Below are 17,404 nucleotides of genomic sequence, written 5' to 3'. Positions count from 1 at the left end.
AGTGGAAAAACTGTATTCCATGGGGGCCTTCCTCACTGGCACAATACGGAGGAATAGAAAATTTCTCCCACCTAATCTTCATTCCAAATTTAACATTGGGCAGGTCAATTTCTTTAGAAAGGTCTTTGTGCTTCTCTGGGGCTTCAGGGAAAAGAAGTCACAGAAAAATCCAGTTCTGTTGATCAGTTCCTCCTCTACTACAACAGTGTCAGAGAGAAGTATTTTCAAATGACAACCTTTGAAGAAATGAAGAAACTTGATGTCATATTTCAATATAATAAATACATGGGAGGGATTGATTCCTCAGATATGATGACGTACTGTTATCTGGATGAGAGGAAGACTGTGAAATTATGGAAGAAAGTAGTTTGCAGCATAACTGGCAGAATGTTTCTGAATGCTTACATTCTTTATAAAGAAAATCTACCTTTGTCCGAGAAACCACTCACATGAAATTTTCCTGGCAGATCATTCTGAACCACTCACATGCATGAAATTCAACAGCAAAATCATCTGTACATTGTCCCAGGAGTGATTCAAGATACAAAACTTAGCACCCCCAACAGTGCATGGTGTAGATATACTACCGGGAAAGAAGGAGTGAGCCTGTGTTGTGTGCTCTACAAAAGATACAAAGCGACGATCAAGAACAATGTGAGTACTCTGTAAGAAGGGATTACATCCCAAATGTGTTGGTCAACATTTGTGTGTCAATAAATGATCCTAAAACTTAATTGGTACTATGTTATTTTCTGTTGGAACTAGTGACAAAATTATAGATGTTTTGCCCATTTTTCACATCAGTTTTTTCAGGGTGCATTGTTTTCTAAAATATGTGACAGAAACACACAAACAAATATTATATCGTTCAGAATACAATGTACAGTGATAATATGAACACAAATTTTAAGTTCAATTATATTACATGAGGCTAAATATGAATTAAAACCAAAGTTTTAATTTTTTCTGTAAAAAACTCTAATACAAATATTGTTTTCTTTAGAAGTATGAGGCTTAATAGTGTACTCTGCTCATATTCCTGTAGCTGAAGGTACTAGCTATAAAAGAAAAAAAAATTAAGGTCCTGTGCCAAACAGTTCAGAATGTATGGTAAGTTTAACAAACTTCTGCAATTCACTACAAAATCTCCTGGCACTTTTCAGCTGATACCTTGAAAATCGCATGGCACCAAAAGGGTTAATGTAATAAATCTAGAAAGCCTTAAAACCCTGATATTCATTTTAAAACACTATGTACTCAAAAAGCACTATGCGCTTGGGCCATCATTTTGTTTTGTACTTATTTACAAATGTGGCACATTTCATTGTGTTTCAATATTGGACAAATTATTGAAGCCACACAATTACATTTGTTTACACACATTGCTCTTGACTTTTTTGTTGGTGTATTAAAGTACACAGTTAATAGTGCACAGTTATTTTCCAAAACGAGAAATATACTTCTGAGTATGAAGTATTTATTGCTCTCCTTCCCAACATGATGTTTAGTATTACTTTTGTGCTGTCATTCATATATTGTTAATAACAGGACATTTACACTTACAGAACTTCATACTTCTATAATATCTGAAATAAGAGAATTTATATCTTTAGCAAAACTTTCGTGACATCTATCTACTATAAAAATAAAAACAATAATCAAATAAAACAACAGATAAAGATCCAAGAGAAAAATAAATTTGTCACTGCAAATAATTAGTCATAGGTTATAACTGTAACCTGAATCATTCCTCAGATACGCAGAGACTGCTGGCAAGAGACAAGACTGCTTGAGGAGGTCGTAGAACACCCGAGGTAGTTGTGGCTGTTCCTTTGTACCCCCAATTCTGCCATCACCTTGGTCCTCATCTTCATCTTCATCATCATCATCGTCATCATCATCATCATCATCATCGTCGTCATCTTTACTGGATAAGGATGTTGGAGCTTGACCACCAGGATTGATATAACTTGAGAAGACCTGTTTGATAGGTAAGATTTAAATAAACCAAAAAATGTAGTGCAATATCAGAATGGCATTGCTCATGAAGTAACTAAAATATACTACCATGTCTAGTTGCAAAACTGATTTATAAAAAATCTATTTAAGCAAATTACCAAATTATAAAATATTAAGTTTCATGTCAATTATTTTTAATTTAAAACAGAAGCAAGTTGACTGCAGATTGCCATCAAACTATCTCCTATCTGACTGAAATTTTGCACAGATGTCCCTTAGAGACCAAAACTATGCTGGGCAAAATTTCAGCTCAAGATATAAAAAGTTCTTTCTTTGACAAGGCTTTGAGAATAGGGATGCAAAATGTCTTGCAATCTCGGTGACAGTTTTGGCCAAATTTATAATGAATTACAACTGAAAATATGACAAATAATGCAAGAGAGATCTTTAATCTATGCACAACTTTCTGTACTAACCCAACATTAAAATTTCAGTGCTATGTCATTTACCATTTTAAAGAGAGCAAACAATCTTCTGTGCCAATTTGTAGCTAGCAGAGAGAGAGAGAGAGAGAGAGAGAGAGAGAGAGAGAGACCCGACATTCCAAATCAGAAATCAGATATGAAACAGTCTCCAACTTCCACCTACCCACAAATTGCTAGAAATTGTTTGTGAAAAAATTCTGAGTCCACTGAGGTGGGTAATGGACACTGTAAATGAGGTATTTGCAGACCTTCTGGAACCACATTCAGTGACGTTCACCCAAAAACAGAAATTTTCACTTTGCCCTCACAACTGAAACTAAGCTGCCCTGCTTCAACATGACTTAAAGGACTAGTCAGTTTATATATAGTAATCTGCTCACCACAAAACCAACAGTACGCCTGCCTTGAGCAGAATTGGAAAAATATGTGGCATCTTTTGCATTAATCTGGGTGTATATGTGGATAAGAAAAAAAAAATTTCTCAGATTTTTCTTGGATTACCCGGTTACAAATACACTTTCTCATGTGAAAATAAACTTTTTCCTGGATGAAAGTACATTTTTCCCATGTTAAGTGGCGATATACTATCCCTCAGGGCTGTAAAATTTATCAATCATTTGAATGCTGAAGGATTTATACACCAGCACAGAACTTTCTGGTACTTTAGGAAATGCATCCCAGTAAAAAACCCGCATTTTGTAAAGATCTTTGATGTGCAGCAACACACACACTGTATATTGTTTCTTACTACAAAAGTGTAAACACTAATTCCAATAATTACCATTACACCATGGTGGCTTCTGAAACATTGAAAGTGAGAATGCAACGCTCTTTTTTCATCCATTCATGTGATCTCACTGATGACAACAGATATTCAGAGCATATGAAACGTATGTAGTCAGCCAATAGCAGCATCGCTGCTAAGTAGCGCTAACACAAATAGAAAACGTTAATGATTTAAAATCACCAGATAGCAGAGATGCTGAATCACAGATAGGCACAACAAAAAGTGTCAACCAGGTAAGCTTTCAGCCAAAAAGATGTTCATCAGAAATAGATGACACACACACACACACACACACACACACACACACACACACACACACCTATTTCACGTAAAAGGAAATAAACTCTGAAAGCAATGCTTCTAAAAACAACCATTCGCAGTATTTTCTCATGAGCTGTTACAAATGTTGTGACATTACATCCATCGTGTGTGTGTGTGTGTGTGTGTGTGTGTGTGTGGTCTATTTCTGATGAACGCCTTTTTTTGCCAAAAGTTGACTTGGTGACAGTCTTTGTGTTATGCCTATCTGCGACTCAGCATCTCCGCTATACATACGGTGACTAGCAGCTATTCTTTTCATAACACTATCATGTTCCTTCCTGGATTTTCCAGTGTTTAATTCTTTTTAAATTAATATACATACAGTATAGCCACATCAAAAGCTAAGCTTTCACATATCATACCGATTATCAACAATTTCTGCTGTTTTTACCGAGGGTGTTGTAAGGCATAATCCCAAGAGCACCAGCTTAAATTGCAGCAGCTGAATATTTCTCATAAGCATAATTATAAATTTCATTGCTCTGTACTGGATGTTTTGGTAGGTTACCTGGCTGAATACGTGTTCTGTCGAGCACTTTGATTTTTCCCATAGAAAACAGCCAGTTACTTTCATGGCAAACCACCCCCCCTTTTTTCTTTTTGAAAGATCACTATACTTTTTGCCATTATTATTGCAAAATATGTAATCTCAAATAAATACGAAAAACTAACCATGAAATTCAGTCTTTCTTTCTTTCTTTCTTTCTTTCTTTTTTTTTTTTTTTTTTTAAGCCTGTGTTACCTTATTAAGATATATCAAACACAAATTCGCCAGAAAATTTTAAATAATGTCATAAATGGCTGGTCTTCTGGGCCCAAAATTTTTCTAAGTGGTTGATCCGCATTGTTTAGTTTTGAATGCGAGTCTAATGCTCCAAGATCTAAGGAATTCTTCACACATTCTCGTATCTAACATAAATAATCTTGCATAAAAGGAAATAAACTCTGAAAGTAATGCTTCTAAAAACAATCACTCGCAATATTTTCTCATGACCTGTTAGAAAGGTAAACAGTTGTGACGTCACATTCCTTGAAATGAGGTCCAGAAGAAAGATGCATTGAAAGCAGTTTGTTGTTCCAAAGTAGTGCATAGTCTGACACATTTTGCTGTCAGCAGATGTTTGTGTGCCCTGTGTTACGTTGTTGTGCATTTTCTTTGCAACTTAAGTTTTACTTTGGTGTTAATCTCTTGTTTATGATTTATTGCTGCAGTACTATTCTGCAGTAACAGACTAAAGTAAAATTTTTGATTATAATATCAGTTCTTACCAATTAAAATTACAAAAATTTAACTGAAAAGTACAATAATGAAAAATTACTGGAATTATAAGACATTCCCAAGCTTTTCACGGATTTATCTTGGAAGAAAAAAAATTCCCAAGTTTTTCCTGGATTTCCTGGGGTGTGTACACCCTGACTAACTTATGATAGCGACAAAAGCATGGTTCTTAGTCAAATTTGGGGGAGGGGGGGGGGGGGGGGGAATCCCCGAGAATTATAGGTATGATAAGGGAGATGGTCTCAGGAAGCTCCTGATAAATTAATGCTGAGTAGGGGAGGGAGGGGGCCAGTAAACCACAATAATGACTTTTCTTTCCTGTCAGCCGAGCAACATACCAGCCATTAGCGGTAGTTTAAATGCAGTTTTTAAACATCAATAACTTATATGAAATAATAATCATATTATTAACACACTTTGAAATATTAAGTATTATAAAATTTTTGATTTATAAAACTCAATGTGCTACAGAAGAATGCTGAAGATTAGATGGGTAGATCACATAACTAACGAGGAAGTATTGAATAGGATTGGGGAGAAGAAAAGTTTGTGGCACAACTTGACCAGAAGAAGGGATCGGTTGGTAGGACATGTTCTGAGGCATCAAGGGATCACCAATTTAGTATTGGATGGCAGCGTGGAGGGTAAAAACCGTAGAGGGAGACCAAGAGATGAATATACTAAGCAGATTCAGAAGGATGTAGGTTGCAGTAAGTACTGGGAGATGAAGAAGCTTGCACAGGATAGAGTAGCATGGAGAGCTGCATCAAACCAGTCTCAGGACTGAAGACCACAACAACAACAACAACAACAACAAAACTCAATGAAATTAAATTTCAGTTCTATGTTAAAAATGGATAATTCCTTGAGATTTTATGAGATTCTTGAAATTCACTTATTTTTTCAGGTAAAACGTAATTCCCTGAAAATTTAATGGCTCACTGCTGCTCTGCACTTCTCACATCCAACAAAGCCTGTTCACTAGTGCTAAAATAAATTATTTAATTTTATTTATTCTTCATGATTACAGTCTATTATCTGAAAATCTAAAATACGCCACACAAATCACATTCTCTTGGACAGTAATAAATTATGTGTTAACTATCTAGTTCTGATAATTTTTTTCAAGAAAGAAAAAACTATAACTGCTTCTACTACTACTACAAATCTACAATGAAACCCTTAACCATTTACCCAACTACTAATACTACTAGAAGAACTACAGTATTTGTTCTCCATTCATTTATTTTAGTGCATATAACTTGTAGATGGTTGTTTCTGCTACTGGAATCCACCCTGATACTACCCATCGGAAGTCACTGTCTGCTGGATTTCCTGGGCACAGGGCAGCACGTCAGCAGCATTTTCCCCCAACAGCACATAATTCCACCCACCATCAGTTACGTCTTAAAGTCCACACTTCCACGATCACTTGCACCAACGCAACATAGATTCTTGCGACAGTATTTCATTCGGTGGTCACTGGCATCTGTTATCTTTACTCCACCTGCAGAGTATGCTGTCTAGCCTGGACAGCAGCATGCTGACTTATGGATGAATGCCTCGTGAAGTCTTCCTTATTCTGCCTGGATACTACGGCTGCAGTATCGTCCAAGATGCACCAGTTTGACTCCCTCCTTAGTGCTGCTTTGGGATCCAACATCCTTAATACCTGATGTCCATTACCCACTTCATTGTCGTAGAGTGTGCAGTCCCACAATGTGTGTTCTGGTGAGCCCACACTACCGCAGGCATTGTTATCATTCATCTGTCTGCTGATTTTGTATAAGTATGTGGCATAAGGGCCACGGCCAGTGACATTACGTATCAATCCCCTCGGTGGGTTAAGAAATCTCATTTTTTTTATCTCTTCTTGATATTAAGGAGAAATTCATATGTTCTAGTGCTTGTGCCTGAAATGCCCCACAGTTGTAAAATGTGATCTTTTATTGCCTTTTTCGAATTGGCCTCAATTCCAAGGATCCTTTATACTTCCATTTGATTGCCTTTCTTTAACCAGTAAAATGCTGCCCTTTTCTTAATTTCCAAGTCCAGCAAGCATACTCCTAGAATTACTAACGAAGCATCATTTGGGGTAGTCCAGTATGCGCTCGTTAATCTTAAAAACACTGCTAAAATTAACTGCCAGATGTTTTTCTTTAATCCCAGAAATACGTCCACAATGAAACTTTCACTCACCTGAAGAGTGAAACTTCCAGCCACATTAAATCTTTGTCCCAAATTCAAACACAGAACATTGCATTCCAGGGAAATGCTCTTATTGATTAAGCAAGGGTAGTTTCTGGGTTTGTGTGCTGGTTTGGCACACAATTTTAATCAGACATTAAGTTCCAACTCAATCGTCATTCAGTGAGAGACACAGAGAGAGAATGAATTATAAATGTATAACATTCTACATACTAATAAACCATACTTTATGAAAACACTAGCAAACAGGAAGTTTTCAGCATTAATATAAAAAGAAAAGTAATTTGTTTCATACTGAACAACAGAGAAAATGAATACAAAATGCTCAGTAGCCATTTTTGTTTACCCCCCTCCCCCATGCACAATTTATTTACCTGCAGTAACACAGTGACATGTTCCTCTTCGCTCCGCTGGCGCAGGAGAGCTTGTTCAACATTCCATGACTGTGCAGTGCTCCCTGTTCCAAATCCTGTTCCCTTTGCCCAATACAAGTGAGATTTGTCATCAGACTTCCCTCCACGAACATGGGTTTCACCACCAGTTGCTGAAGCTTTTGTTGCTGCTAACACCAACTACAAAAAGATAACAATACAGCAGTAGAAAAATGTTCACTAATTTAAATTAATAAGTGCAAATATGAAATCAATCAAAAGGCAATTACACTGTGACAAGGCAGTGTGGACCAAAATACTCAGTAAATATCTCTAAACAGCCTTTGAAATTTTGTCAGTGGTTTTCAGGTTCACCCCGTACATGTAATACTCCTAAGACACTTGAGTTCATACCACAACAGGAGTGTGCTGTATATTAACTGCAAAATGTTCCTTCTACTACATGCATAGTAAAATTTCACAATGAATGATGGAGACATAAGAATGTTGTCAGCTGTTATGAACTGGTGAATGGAGACCAAGTCTTGCACTATCAAGCAATTGGGATGAGTTTGTGTGATTGCAAAGGTGAAAAGATCACATGGAAAGAGAGAACAGAAAAAACTGCACTGTCTCCCTATCACAAAAGATAATTGATCAACATATTTACAAACTGAACACTACCAGGCTTACAAGAGAAAATTATTCCAGGAGTGCTAGTCCCACAAGGTATGCAGCAGAAATTTTGTTAAGTATCTGTGCAATATACTTTCTTTCAGAAGTGTTAGTCCCATAAGTTATACAGAACTTCTGTGAAGTTTTGAAAGGTACGAAAGCTATACTAGCAGAAGTAAAGCTATGAGGGCAGGTCACACTTGCAAACCTGTCAGTGGAGCACTTCCCTGTGAAAGACAGAGGTCTTGGGTTCATTTCCTAGTTTGGAACAGAGCTTTAATTGGACAAGATGCCTCAGTGTCATTTTCGTATGAAAGGAGAGACTGTTACTGTAGGGCTTCTCGAGACAGTTACTGTAGGATTTCTCCAGAAGGTGAAGGATCTCACATTTATGTCAGAAGAGGAACACAGTTTAAACTGAGACACAAACCCTGCACAGCCACTGAAGACAACAATTTGAGATAGCTGCTAATGAATTAAAAAGGCTAACAAGTCCAAATCATCTTGTGTGGGTACTGATCATGTAGTGGTAGCATGAATACCTTTTTCAATAAACTGACCAAAATTAAACACAAGTCTCAACAATAAAATCAGTATAATTTTTTTATGGAGACAAACACACATAAAGAGTTACAGATGAACTGAATAGCACCCTCAAACACCTTTCGCTGTTTGCAGTGCAACAAGGGTAACAAAACGTCTTGTGGCCACATATATGGGTAAGAAAAAGTGTGATGTAGCTGTAAGCAGACTGGAGAAAAATTAATTTGTGTAAAGAATACAGGCAACAACTATTATTTATTTTTTTGTGAGTAACAAAAATATTTATTCCAAATATTATTTATTTGCATGAATAAAAACAGTCATTATTACCTGTGAATAACTAGTGATACAAATAATATATAAATTAAAAATCCAGAGACATTTTTTGCTACGGTTGTCATTTATTAAACAAATGTACTTTTTGTTGTTTCAAATTAGTTTTCAGACCAACTCTCTCTTGGCATAATATGTTCTCCACATGCAAAGAAGAGAATGGTGTGTTATATCTACCAACATCACCTTTATTTCAGGACACCAATACAGGACTTTCAAATCATGATCTTCTTCATTTAAAAATGAGATTCAATTTTGCTCCATCTTTCGGCAAATAACTCTGCTGTGATTCCACATTAGCTACACCTCCCAAATTGCATTCAAAGATGAAAAAAATAAATTTTCTTTTTCCGTCATACATCACTTGAAACTCTTGAGCTGATTTCTTCAACATTTCTTTGGCTATTATATGTCTTGGTCACGGACAGCAATAATGACAAACTATTTGTTTTTATTGCGTGTAAAACACTGCTGGAACAGTTGCAGTTGGTATAGAAAGGAAAAAGTATCCTAATCATATCTTGGAACTTTTTTATTAAAAAGTTGCCAGCACACTGCAATCTATATACTCAAGCCTACTGTATCTTCCAAAATTTTTCAATGTCAAAGTTCTGTGTAATTGCATAGATTCTCATTGAATTGATAAACTATTCCCTTTTCTATTGGAAAACCTACTCAGATCTAGCCCTGAAACACTTTCAAGCGAATGTCCAGCAGCATTAAGTAAATTTTTAGGAGACTTTAGATTTAAAGTTAAGTCATTAGCAATCACGAGTTCTTACTTTGTACTGAGTGAGGTGGTCTTAAATCCCTCCAGGCAAATGCCGGGATGGTTCCTTTGAAAGGGCAAGGCTGACTTACTTCCTCACCCTTCCCTAATCCGATGACACTGATGACCTTGCTGTCTGGTCTCCTCCCCCAAACAAACCAACCCTCTTACTTTTTTTTCTCTTTTCATAACAATACAAACCAAAATAAAATGCATAATTATATCAATGGGATACTCATATCAGAGAGTGTTAGCTATCTTGATACAATGCAGGAAGGTATTTTAGATTGAGAGTTTCTGTCAGCAAAGTACTTCTGCATGCTAGCAGGGGTGGGGAAAAGTATATGCAAGTGCAGAGTTAGATGACTTGGGCTGCATCAGTAGTGTAACTGCTAAGCCCGTCTGCATATGAAGTATTGTTATATTACACATGTTATGGTGTGAAGCAAGTAATGCTGTGCTTAATCTACAGGTTTCTTTACCAGGCGTTGTTCTATTGGAGGTGGTATGCCCTTGTCTTCCTCTGATCTGTGAACCAACTTATTTAGCATGTTACAGGGGGGTTTATAGTTCTAAACATACTCTGAAACAGTGTGTAACTTGATTTGGCATTCTTCTCATTGTTAAGAGGTGAAAACAGTAACAAGTAACAGGAAAAAATCATAGAACCGATGGGGTTAAACCCCAGACTGTTCTCTTTGTATTCTGGAACTCAACCCACTGAGTCACTGATACAGACTCTTCTCAAAACCATTAAAACTTGTTATTCATTATTTAAGTTACAAGTAATAAACAACAAATAATTATCTGTATTTGCAGAGAGGACTAATCCTTTTATTTGCAAATAACTTATTTGTGAATAAATTTGTTTGAACAATACACTTATTTGAATAATTATTTAGATAAATGTTTATTCAAATAATTCCCATCTCTAGCTGTAAATGAGCAATGAAACCCCCTTTCACCAAAACACACACACACACACACACACACACACACACACACAGCACAAGAACTAAAGCTCAGCTGGGGTGAGGAGGGGGGTTGTGATGACTGGATTGGATGGGACGAGAAAGGAGGAGGGGAAGGGGGAGAAGTGGTAGATAGCAAATTTTCCACAAGATTTCAATATCGTTGAAAGAAGTCGATGAGATCCGGCTGCAATCCCGAAATCTTGTGGAATATTTGATACGCCGGGAAAATTTCAAGAGTCACAGATAGCAAATTGGTTGGCTCGTTGGAGGAGAGGGGCAGCAAGGGAACACCTTGGCACAGGAAAGAGTTGTCGTCTGTGGCACACAATTCACTGGAAAATAGATTGAAGGGGGAAAATAGAACAGAGGAAGGTGGATACTGTGAGAGAGGAGAGAGTGTGTGTCGAACGAGTGAAGTGGTGGACTAGGGGAGGGGTGGAAGTATGTGTTTTTGGAACTAGACATGGGGGAGACTGAGGCCCAAAGACTATGTTTGTATGCATGATTTCCACTTTTATAATTCAGAGAAACTGGTATTGAGGGGAGAATGAAGTTGACACACAGGCTGTGAAGCAGCCACTGAAGTCGAGCACATTGTGCTCTGCAGAGTGCACCCACCACCAGCTGGTCAACTCTGCTCTAGGCTACAATTAAGCAGGTGCTATCAAATTCAGACAGATGGTTGACTGGTAGCAATGGCCACATAAAAGACCAACAAGGCTGTTAGTGCTGTATTAGCTCTAAAGGAGGACATTGTTCGAAACCTTAGCAACATTTTCAATCTTTTTTTATGTGGCTACTGACCTCTCAATGCTTCATTTATATGGTGAGCAGTTACCTTTGCTCCTTCCATTATCTGTATCTCACCCAGGTCTGTAAAAGACTTAACTTTCAAAATGCAAGATTTTTCATGACAACTAGCCCATCAAAGTTGTAACGAAGTGCAGGTGCAAAGTAATGTAAATGATGAATTTTCTGAGTTGTTAACATTATTTAAACTGAATTTTGAAAAGACATCATATGATGGTATCTGTTGTTAGATGTAGTGTAAGTGTAAGTGTAATTTGCATTTTTTTTCATTTCAGGGACACAATATATCGTCAACATGTGTTCTGAATCCTGTATGTTCCCAGGTTTACTAAATACTCGATGGTGTTTCAGTATTGCAGCCACCTGTCATCGACAAACGCACACAGTATTTCATCTTGACATCTGCCATACGTCTTAGCTGAATAGTCTAATGAGCAATATCGGCTGCAATCCCAGAACTTCCATCGGGAAGCGTGTGTTCTTTCTTCTTTGTTGTGACAAACTGACTCACCTCACTAAGTACTGCAGCTTACATTCTCTCTCGGGCCCTGAACTTCTCTGTGATAAAATCAGGAGAAAGGCCACACAACAACAAGTCGTCACATTACAAAAAAGAAAACATGAAACAGTTACCTCGTGCTGCACTCCTGGAAGCGTGATATCCTGTGACTGATGAGTGAAGATGGCAAGACATCCAAGTAGAAGATGGATTGCACCTATTTCTATTGTTGTTCGCCTTAACAGAGCACCACCAGTTGTTGTAAGTGGAGTGGAATCAAAAAGCTGCCGCAGCACTTGGAAAGGTAACGTATGCAAGTGGTTCGCTACTGGGGAACTAAAGATGTCACCTACACAAACATAGACATTATGTCACTTCACATTCATATAGGAATTCCTTTTAAAATCATTCCCTTCCCCAGAACTTACAAATACAAAAACTAACCTCCTTCTCCATCATCGGTAACACCAAGAGCAAGTCGTAGCAAACACTGTGCTTTCTTCTTATCTTTTAGTAAGACCTCAGCATATCCCGGTAGCCGCAGGAAGAGACCGAAGGCTGCGAGTGAATGCGGGGGTACAGATGGTGGTGGCAAAGCAGTTGTTCGCCCTCCGGCTCCTCCTGGTGATGAACTGCCACCGGGCATGCTCTCATCAAGGTCCTGTACCACATGAACAAAAAATTCCCAATCAATACAAGAACTCATTTTCGACTTAGATGCTTCACAACATGAATAAAAACTAATTTTGCCACTCTTTTTAGAAACTGACGATGGCCACTAGCAATGCCAATTATTAGTTGTTAATTGACTTAAGCTCAATACTATAATATCAGGGTGTTTTACAGAAAAGTTGAAAGAATAAGTGTGTGTGTAAGAAAATTAAAATGTGGAGTTAATTTTCAATAAACCGTTTGTACAGTACACTAATACAGGTAATAAATGTGCAAGAGACTTTATGTTTCGACAATAAAGCACAAGACTATTTCTTTTGTTTCTTTTACCTGTCCTCTCTGTTACGCTCATAAGTGAAGTTAATGACAAATACCTTACTCATGTGAGGTTCTTGTGCTTTATGTATTTAACATATTTTTATTTTATTTATTTTTAAATATAAACTCTGTCTTTCACAACTCCAATGCTGCTAAGGTATACTGTTTTTGACAACTAGGTATGTTTGAGAAGACCATATGAAAAACAAAGTCTCCTCCTGATCTCAGGGACTCCAATACTTCCTCAAATAATAAAGACTATTGGACAGTCAGACAACAATAAATGACCATCTTTAGGTCTGTTCTACACCAGGTACAAATGTGACAGTAGGTTTTGTACAGTAAAGCCAGTTGCAACTGTGTGTACAAAGTGGCCTATTTTACACCATATTTTAGTTCTATGTGACGATGCTTTGCTTAGTGTATTGATATGTTTCGACAATGCCATTATGGCTTTATAACATTACAAGATTAGGACATGGTGTAGAACAGATCTGAAGATGGTCATTACTGACTGAAACTGGTCATCGTCAAAGGACGGAGAGAGAGAGAGAGAGAGAGAGAGAGAGAGAGAGAGAGAGAGGACAGTACCTGGATCACTGTTTATATTCGCGACTATGTAGCAGCTGGGGAACCTATGTAAAGATACAGCTGTTACTCTACTTTATTATTGCATACACATAATTTACTGCTAACCCCTGACATATTATTGATATTTTAAAGTTGTTATAAAGTGTTTTATTTGTTCTCTTCTAATAAAAAATGCAGAAAAGTGGTAAATATTTTTATGCCATATGATCTGTATTTTCAGTAACTTTCACTTTTAATTTTATGCAGAATATGTTGTTTCTACGGTATCGGTAAGCCTTTCATACTGCTCAAAGTCTTAAGGATAAATGTTCATGCACATACACCTTCCTTAATTCAGTAAATTTTTCTATGAGTTCAGCATTACTGTTATTAAAGAAATATTTTAAGCACATTCATGCTGATAATGTCTGTTGCTAACAAAAGGTAGGTACCTATAAAAGATGAAATGTTTCTTCACTAAGGACATTGGTATAAACTGTGATTTTAGCATGTTGTTCTTAGTCAAATATATTTTAAAGTATGTTTTAGACAATATTGTATAACTATCAATATTAATAGTGCTGTAATTCTTGTAACTTCATCAACAACAGCTGGGGTCTGCTTATCACATCATAGCCCCTGCCCCTAAAATCAAAATATTTTTATGCATCTCTAACATTTTTCTTTATATCCTCATCAAAACCAACTCCAACCAATGGTCCTGTGTTAGTGAAAATTTGTCATTTCAGTCTATCTTAAGTGCTTCCGGAGAAGAAATGTAGCCTCTTTCCTGCAAATTAGACAGACCTGTATGTTTTGATATTACTTTATTCTGCTGTAGACTCATAAAAAGATAATAAAAACTTGTTTTCCTTTTCACATTACACCAAATGTCAGAATTAGTGCACCTAGCCATGCTAAACATTTTAACACTTAATGGAGCTTACTGCTATCTAAAGGTGGTCCATGAAATGAATGCTGGAATAGAGTAAAAGAAGTCATCCACACAGCTGCAAGTAATAATCAATGTAGAGTGAAGAGAGGCACAAAGAAGTGGTTTTCCGAATGTGAGGAAGCTGAAGGCAAGGTTATGAAGGAAATGGCTACAAGCAAATAAGAATACAACAACATTCAGAAAATATATGGCACAGTCAACAATCTACAGGGTGTCCCACTCAAACCTCCCTGATTTCAAAGATCGAGGGAAAAAAACAGTAGATACAACAATGAAAAATGCATCACATTGTAGAGCATATCAAAGAATTTTTTTACCATCAATACACCTCTACATGTGAACCATTTGTAGCATGAATAATATTGAGTCTATATCAAATTTCTTGCCATGGTTCTTTGTAACATTTCCTCTGTTGTTGTTGTAATCGTATTAGTGATACCATGCCGCAACGTAGAACTATGGTCCAGTTTGGTCGCATACACACGGTCCTTCACGAATCCCCACATGAAGAAATCAAGCGGCATAATGTCAGATGAACGTGGCGGCCAGGCAATGGGTCCTCAGCATCCGATCCAACGATTGGGAAATTTCCTATCCAGGAACTTGCGAACAGCTGTTGACCAATGTGGCGGAGTTCCATCTTGTTGAAAACTGATGTTCTGTTGCAAGTCTTGTATCTGAGGTTACACAAACTACTCCAACATGTCCAGATACATTGACCCACTCACTGTTTGTTCCGCAAAGAAGAATGGTCCAACAACCTGTCATGCATTAGCCTGCACCAGACGTTTAGTTTAGGGCTATCATGAACATGTTGAATGACAACGTGCGGATTTTACGAACCCTAAATCCGAACATTATGCCTATTAACCCTTCCTGATAGATGAAAGGTTGGCTCATCTGAGTACAAACATCTTTCCAGGAAGCTGGCATCCATATCAATACGCTGCAGCATATCCGCAGCAAATTGTTGTCAGTGTGATTTGTCGTTCAGTGTCAGATGTTGCAGAATTTGCACTTTGTAAGCACACATACGAAGACGCTGGTGAACTACACGATGCAATGTTGACTGAGGTACATCAAGGTGCCTAGATGCTTGATGAATTGACGTATGTGGGCTTCTGAGAAACGTTTGTCTGATGTGCTCCACTGTCTCTTCTGAAACTCCGTAACGTGAACTGCCAGAATGTTTCAGAACACTTCCTGTTGCCAGAAACTTCTTATACCATTCCTTAACTGTTTTCACATAGGGTGGATCACATTCATACACACGGCGATAATTTCTTTGCACAGTAATCGATGATTTATTTCTGCAAAATACACAGCTGCTTGCGTGCTCTGCTGTGGAGTCGCCATTCTCACTTCATGCGACCATGCTGCACTCTGGCGATGATACCTGGCACTACTGACGCGGGAATATAAATTCTTTGAGATGCTCTACAACGTTGTGCATTTTGCACTGCCATATCTACTGTGGTTTTTCTCTCCTGGGTCCTTGAAATCGGGGAGGTCTGAGTGGTGTAATGGATCTGGGAGATATGTTATTTTTTTTTACCGGATTTGTCGCTACCAAATTGTAAATGTTTTCTTATATTTTTGGTCAGAATTTTTTTATTATAATTTGCCTTATTATATGTTAATTTACTTATATTTTTGTGAGTGAAAGCATATTGATTACTATTAGTAAATGTGTCGAAGAATAGCAAAGAGACTGATTACAAGTGGAAGCTTGTGTGTTGTGTAAAATGTCTTTGATGCTGGAGTCGTCTTTGACTATAGTCAGTCGGCAGTTAACTCTTGGTGTGTGTTGACGGTAGAACAATGTGCAGGTCGCCGTCATAAATAATTTTGAATTATGTTACTATTTTTTTTATACAAACTATAAGAAGAAACTACATTCGAAGAAATGGTATTTGAAGCACCAAAAATGAGGCAAACACATTGAACCAGGTCATTTCTGCAGCCAACAAGGATGCATTGTGGAATCATACTTCCATTAGACAACTGAAGCCAACACCAATTCCGCCTCGTAAACATGTAACGAAATATGCCAAATTTAAGTAAATAAAAAAAAAAGTGAGCATATTTCAACTTTGTGTATCAGCCGGGATAGCATATTTCAACTGGGGGCTCAGCCGGGATATTGTGTTCACGAGATCTTCAACAGTGGTACGAGGAAGAAAATTTTTGTGTGTTAATACCAGTTTTTTCAGAATGTGTGTTACAGTATTTGTGTTCATCGGGAAGTAAAAGTTTTGGAGAAGAAATGTTTCAGCAAAAAATGTAGTTCACGACAGAAGAAGTAATTTCAAGAATTTTGGTCAACAATCACATGGATGGAAAACGTGGATTTGCAACAGTAGAAGAGTGTTCCAGATAAGTCACGAAACCTTCGTATTTTGTTAAAACAATCTTTTTATCTTGTTTTGTATTGTTGTGTATGATTCCTCCCCCCCCCCCTCTCTCTTCACAATGACTTATGAGATTTTCGAGAGTATTGTGCCTAAAGTAGAAAGTAGTAATTTAATAGACTTCGAAAATCAGGAAATCAGGACAGGTCAAATGAAACAGAAAGAACCGATCAATTTGATTTAAAAAGTTTTCTTGTAAATTTCACGAAAGAAATTAAACAATCAGTTGACAACAATAAGACTTACTGGGATGAAAAAATTGATAACATTTTGTTGCAAGTCCAAGCAGTCAATACCCAAGTGGGTGATCTTTCGAACAGAGTTGGCAGTGTTGAGGAAAAAATTGAGTCTGTGGAAGCAAAAGTAAATGAAATTGATGCTAAATTGAGCGATGAAATTAATACTGTAAAAAATGAGTTACTGGCAGATAGGGAAAGAAATTTAATTGATTTTAATGAGATAAAA

The 17,404-nt window shown here is 37.2% G+C and overlaps 1 protein-coding gene across 1 annotated transcript in view; it reads right to left on the bottom strand.

The window, feature by feature from the left end:
* The window catches only part of LOC124787684 (baculoviral IAP repeat-containing protein 6), a 329,612-nt gene that overhangs the window by 34,746 nt on the left and 277,462 nt on the right, over positions 1 to 17,404 (bottom strand). Inside the window, exons 56-59 of the mRNA XM_047254541.1 lie at positions 12,458 to 12,674; positions 12,148 to 12,362; positions 7,414 to 7,611; positions 1,740 to 1,980 (exon numbers count right to left, since the gene is read on the bottom strand). Coding sequence (XP_047110497.1) covers positions 1,740 to 1,980; positions 7,414 to 7,611; positions 12,148 to 12,362; positions 12,458 to 12,674 — 871 coding nt within the window. The remainder of the gene's footprint in view (positions 1 to 1,739; positions 1,981 to 7,413; positions 7,612 to 12,147; positions 12,363 to 12,457; positions 12,675 to 17,404) is intronic.

This window comes from Schistocerca piceifrons, chromosome 1 (genome assembly GCF_021461385.2).
Source record: "Schistocerca piceifrons isolate TAMUIC-IGC-003096 chromosome 1, iqSchPice1.1, whole genome shotgun sequence".
In the NCBI taxonomy this organism is placed as follows: domain Eukaryota; kingdom Metazoa; phylum Arthropoda; class Insecta; order Orthoptera; family Acrididae; genus Schistocerca; species Schistocerca piceifrons.
This window is presented reverse-complemented; position numbering and strand designations above follow the sequence as displayed.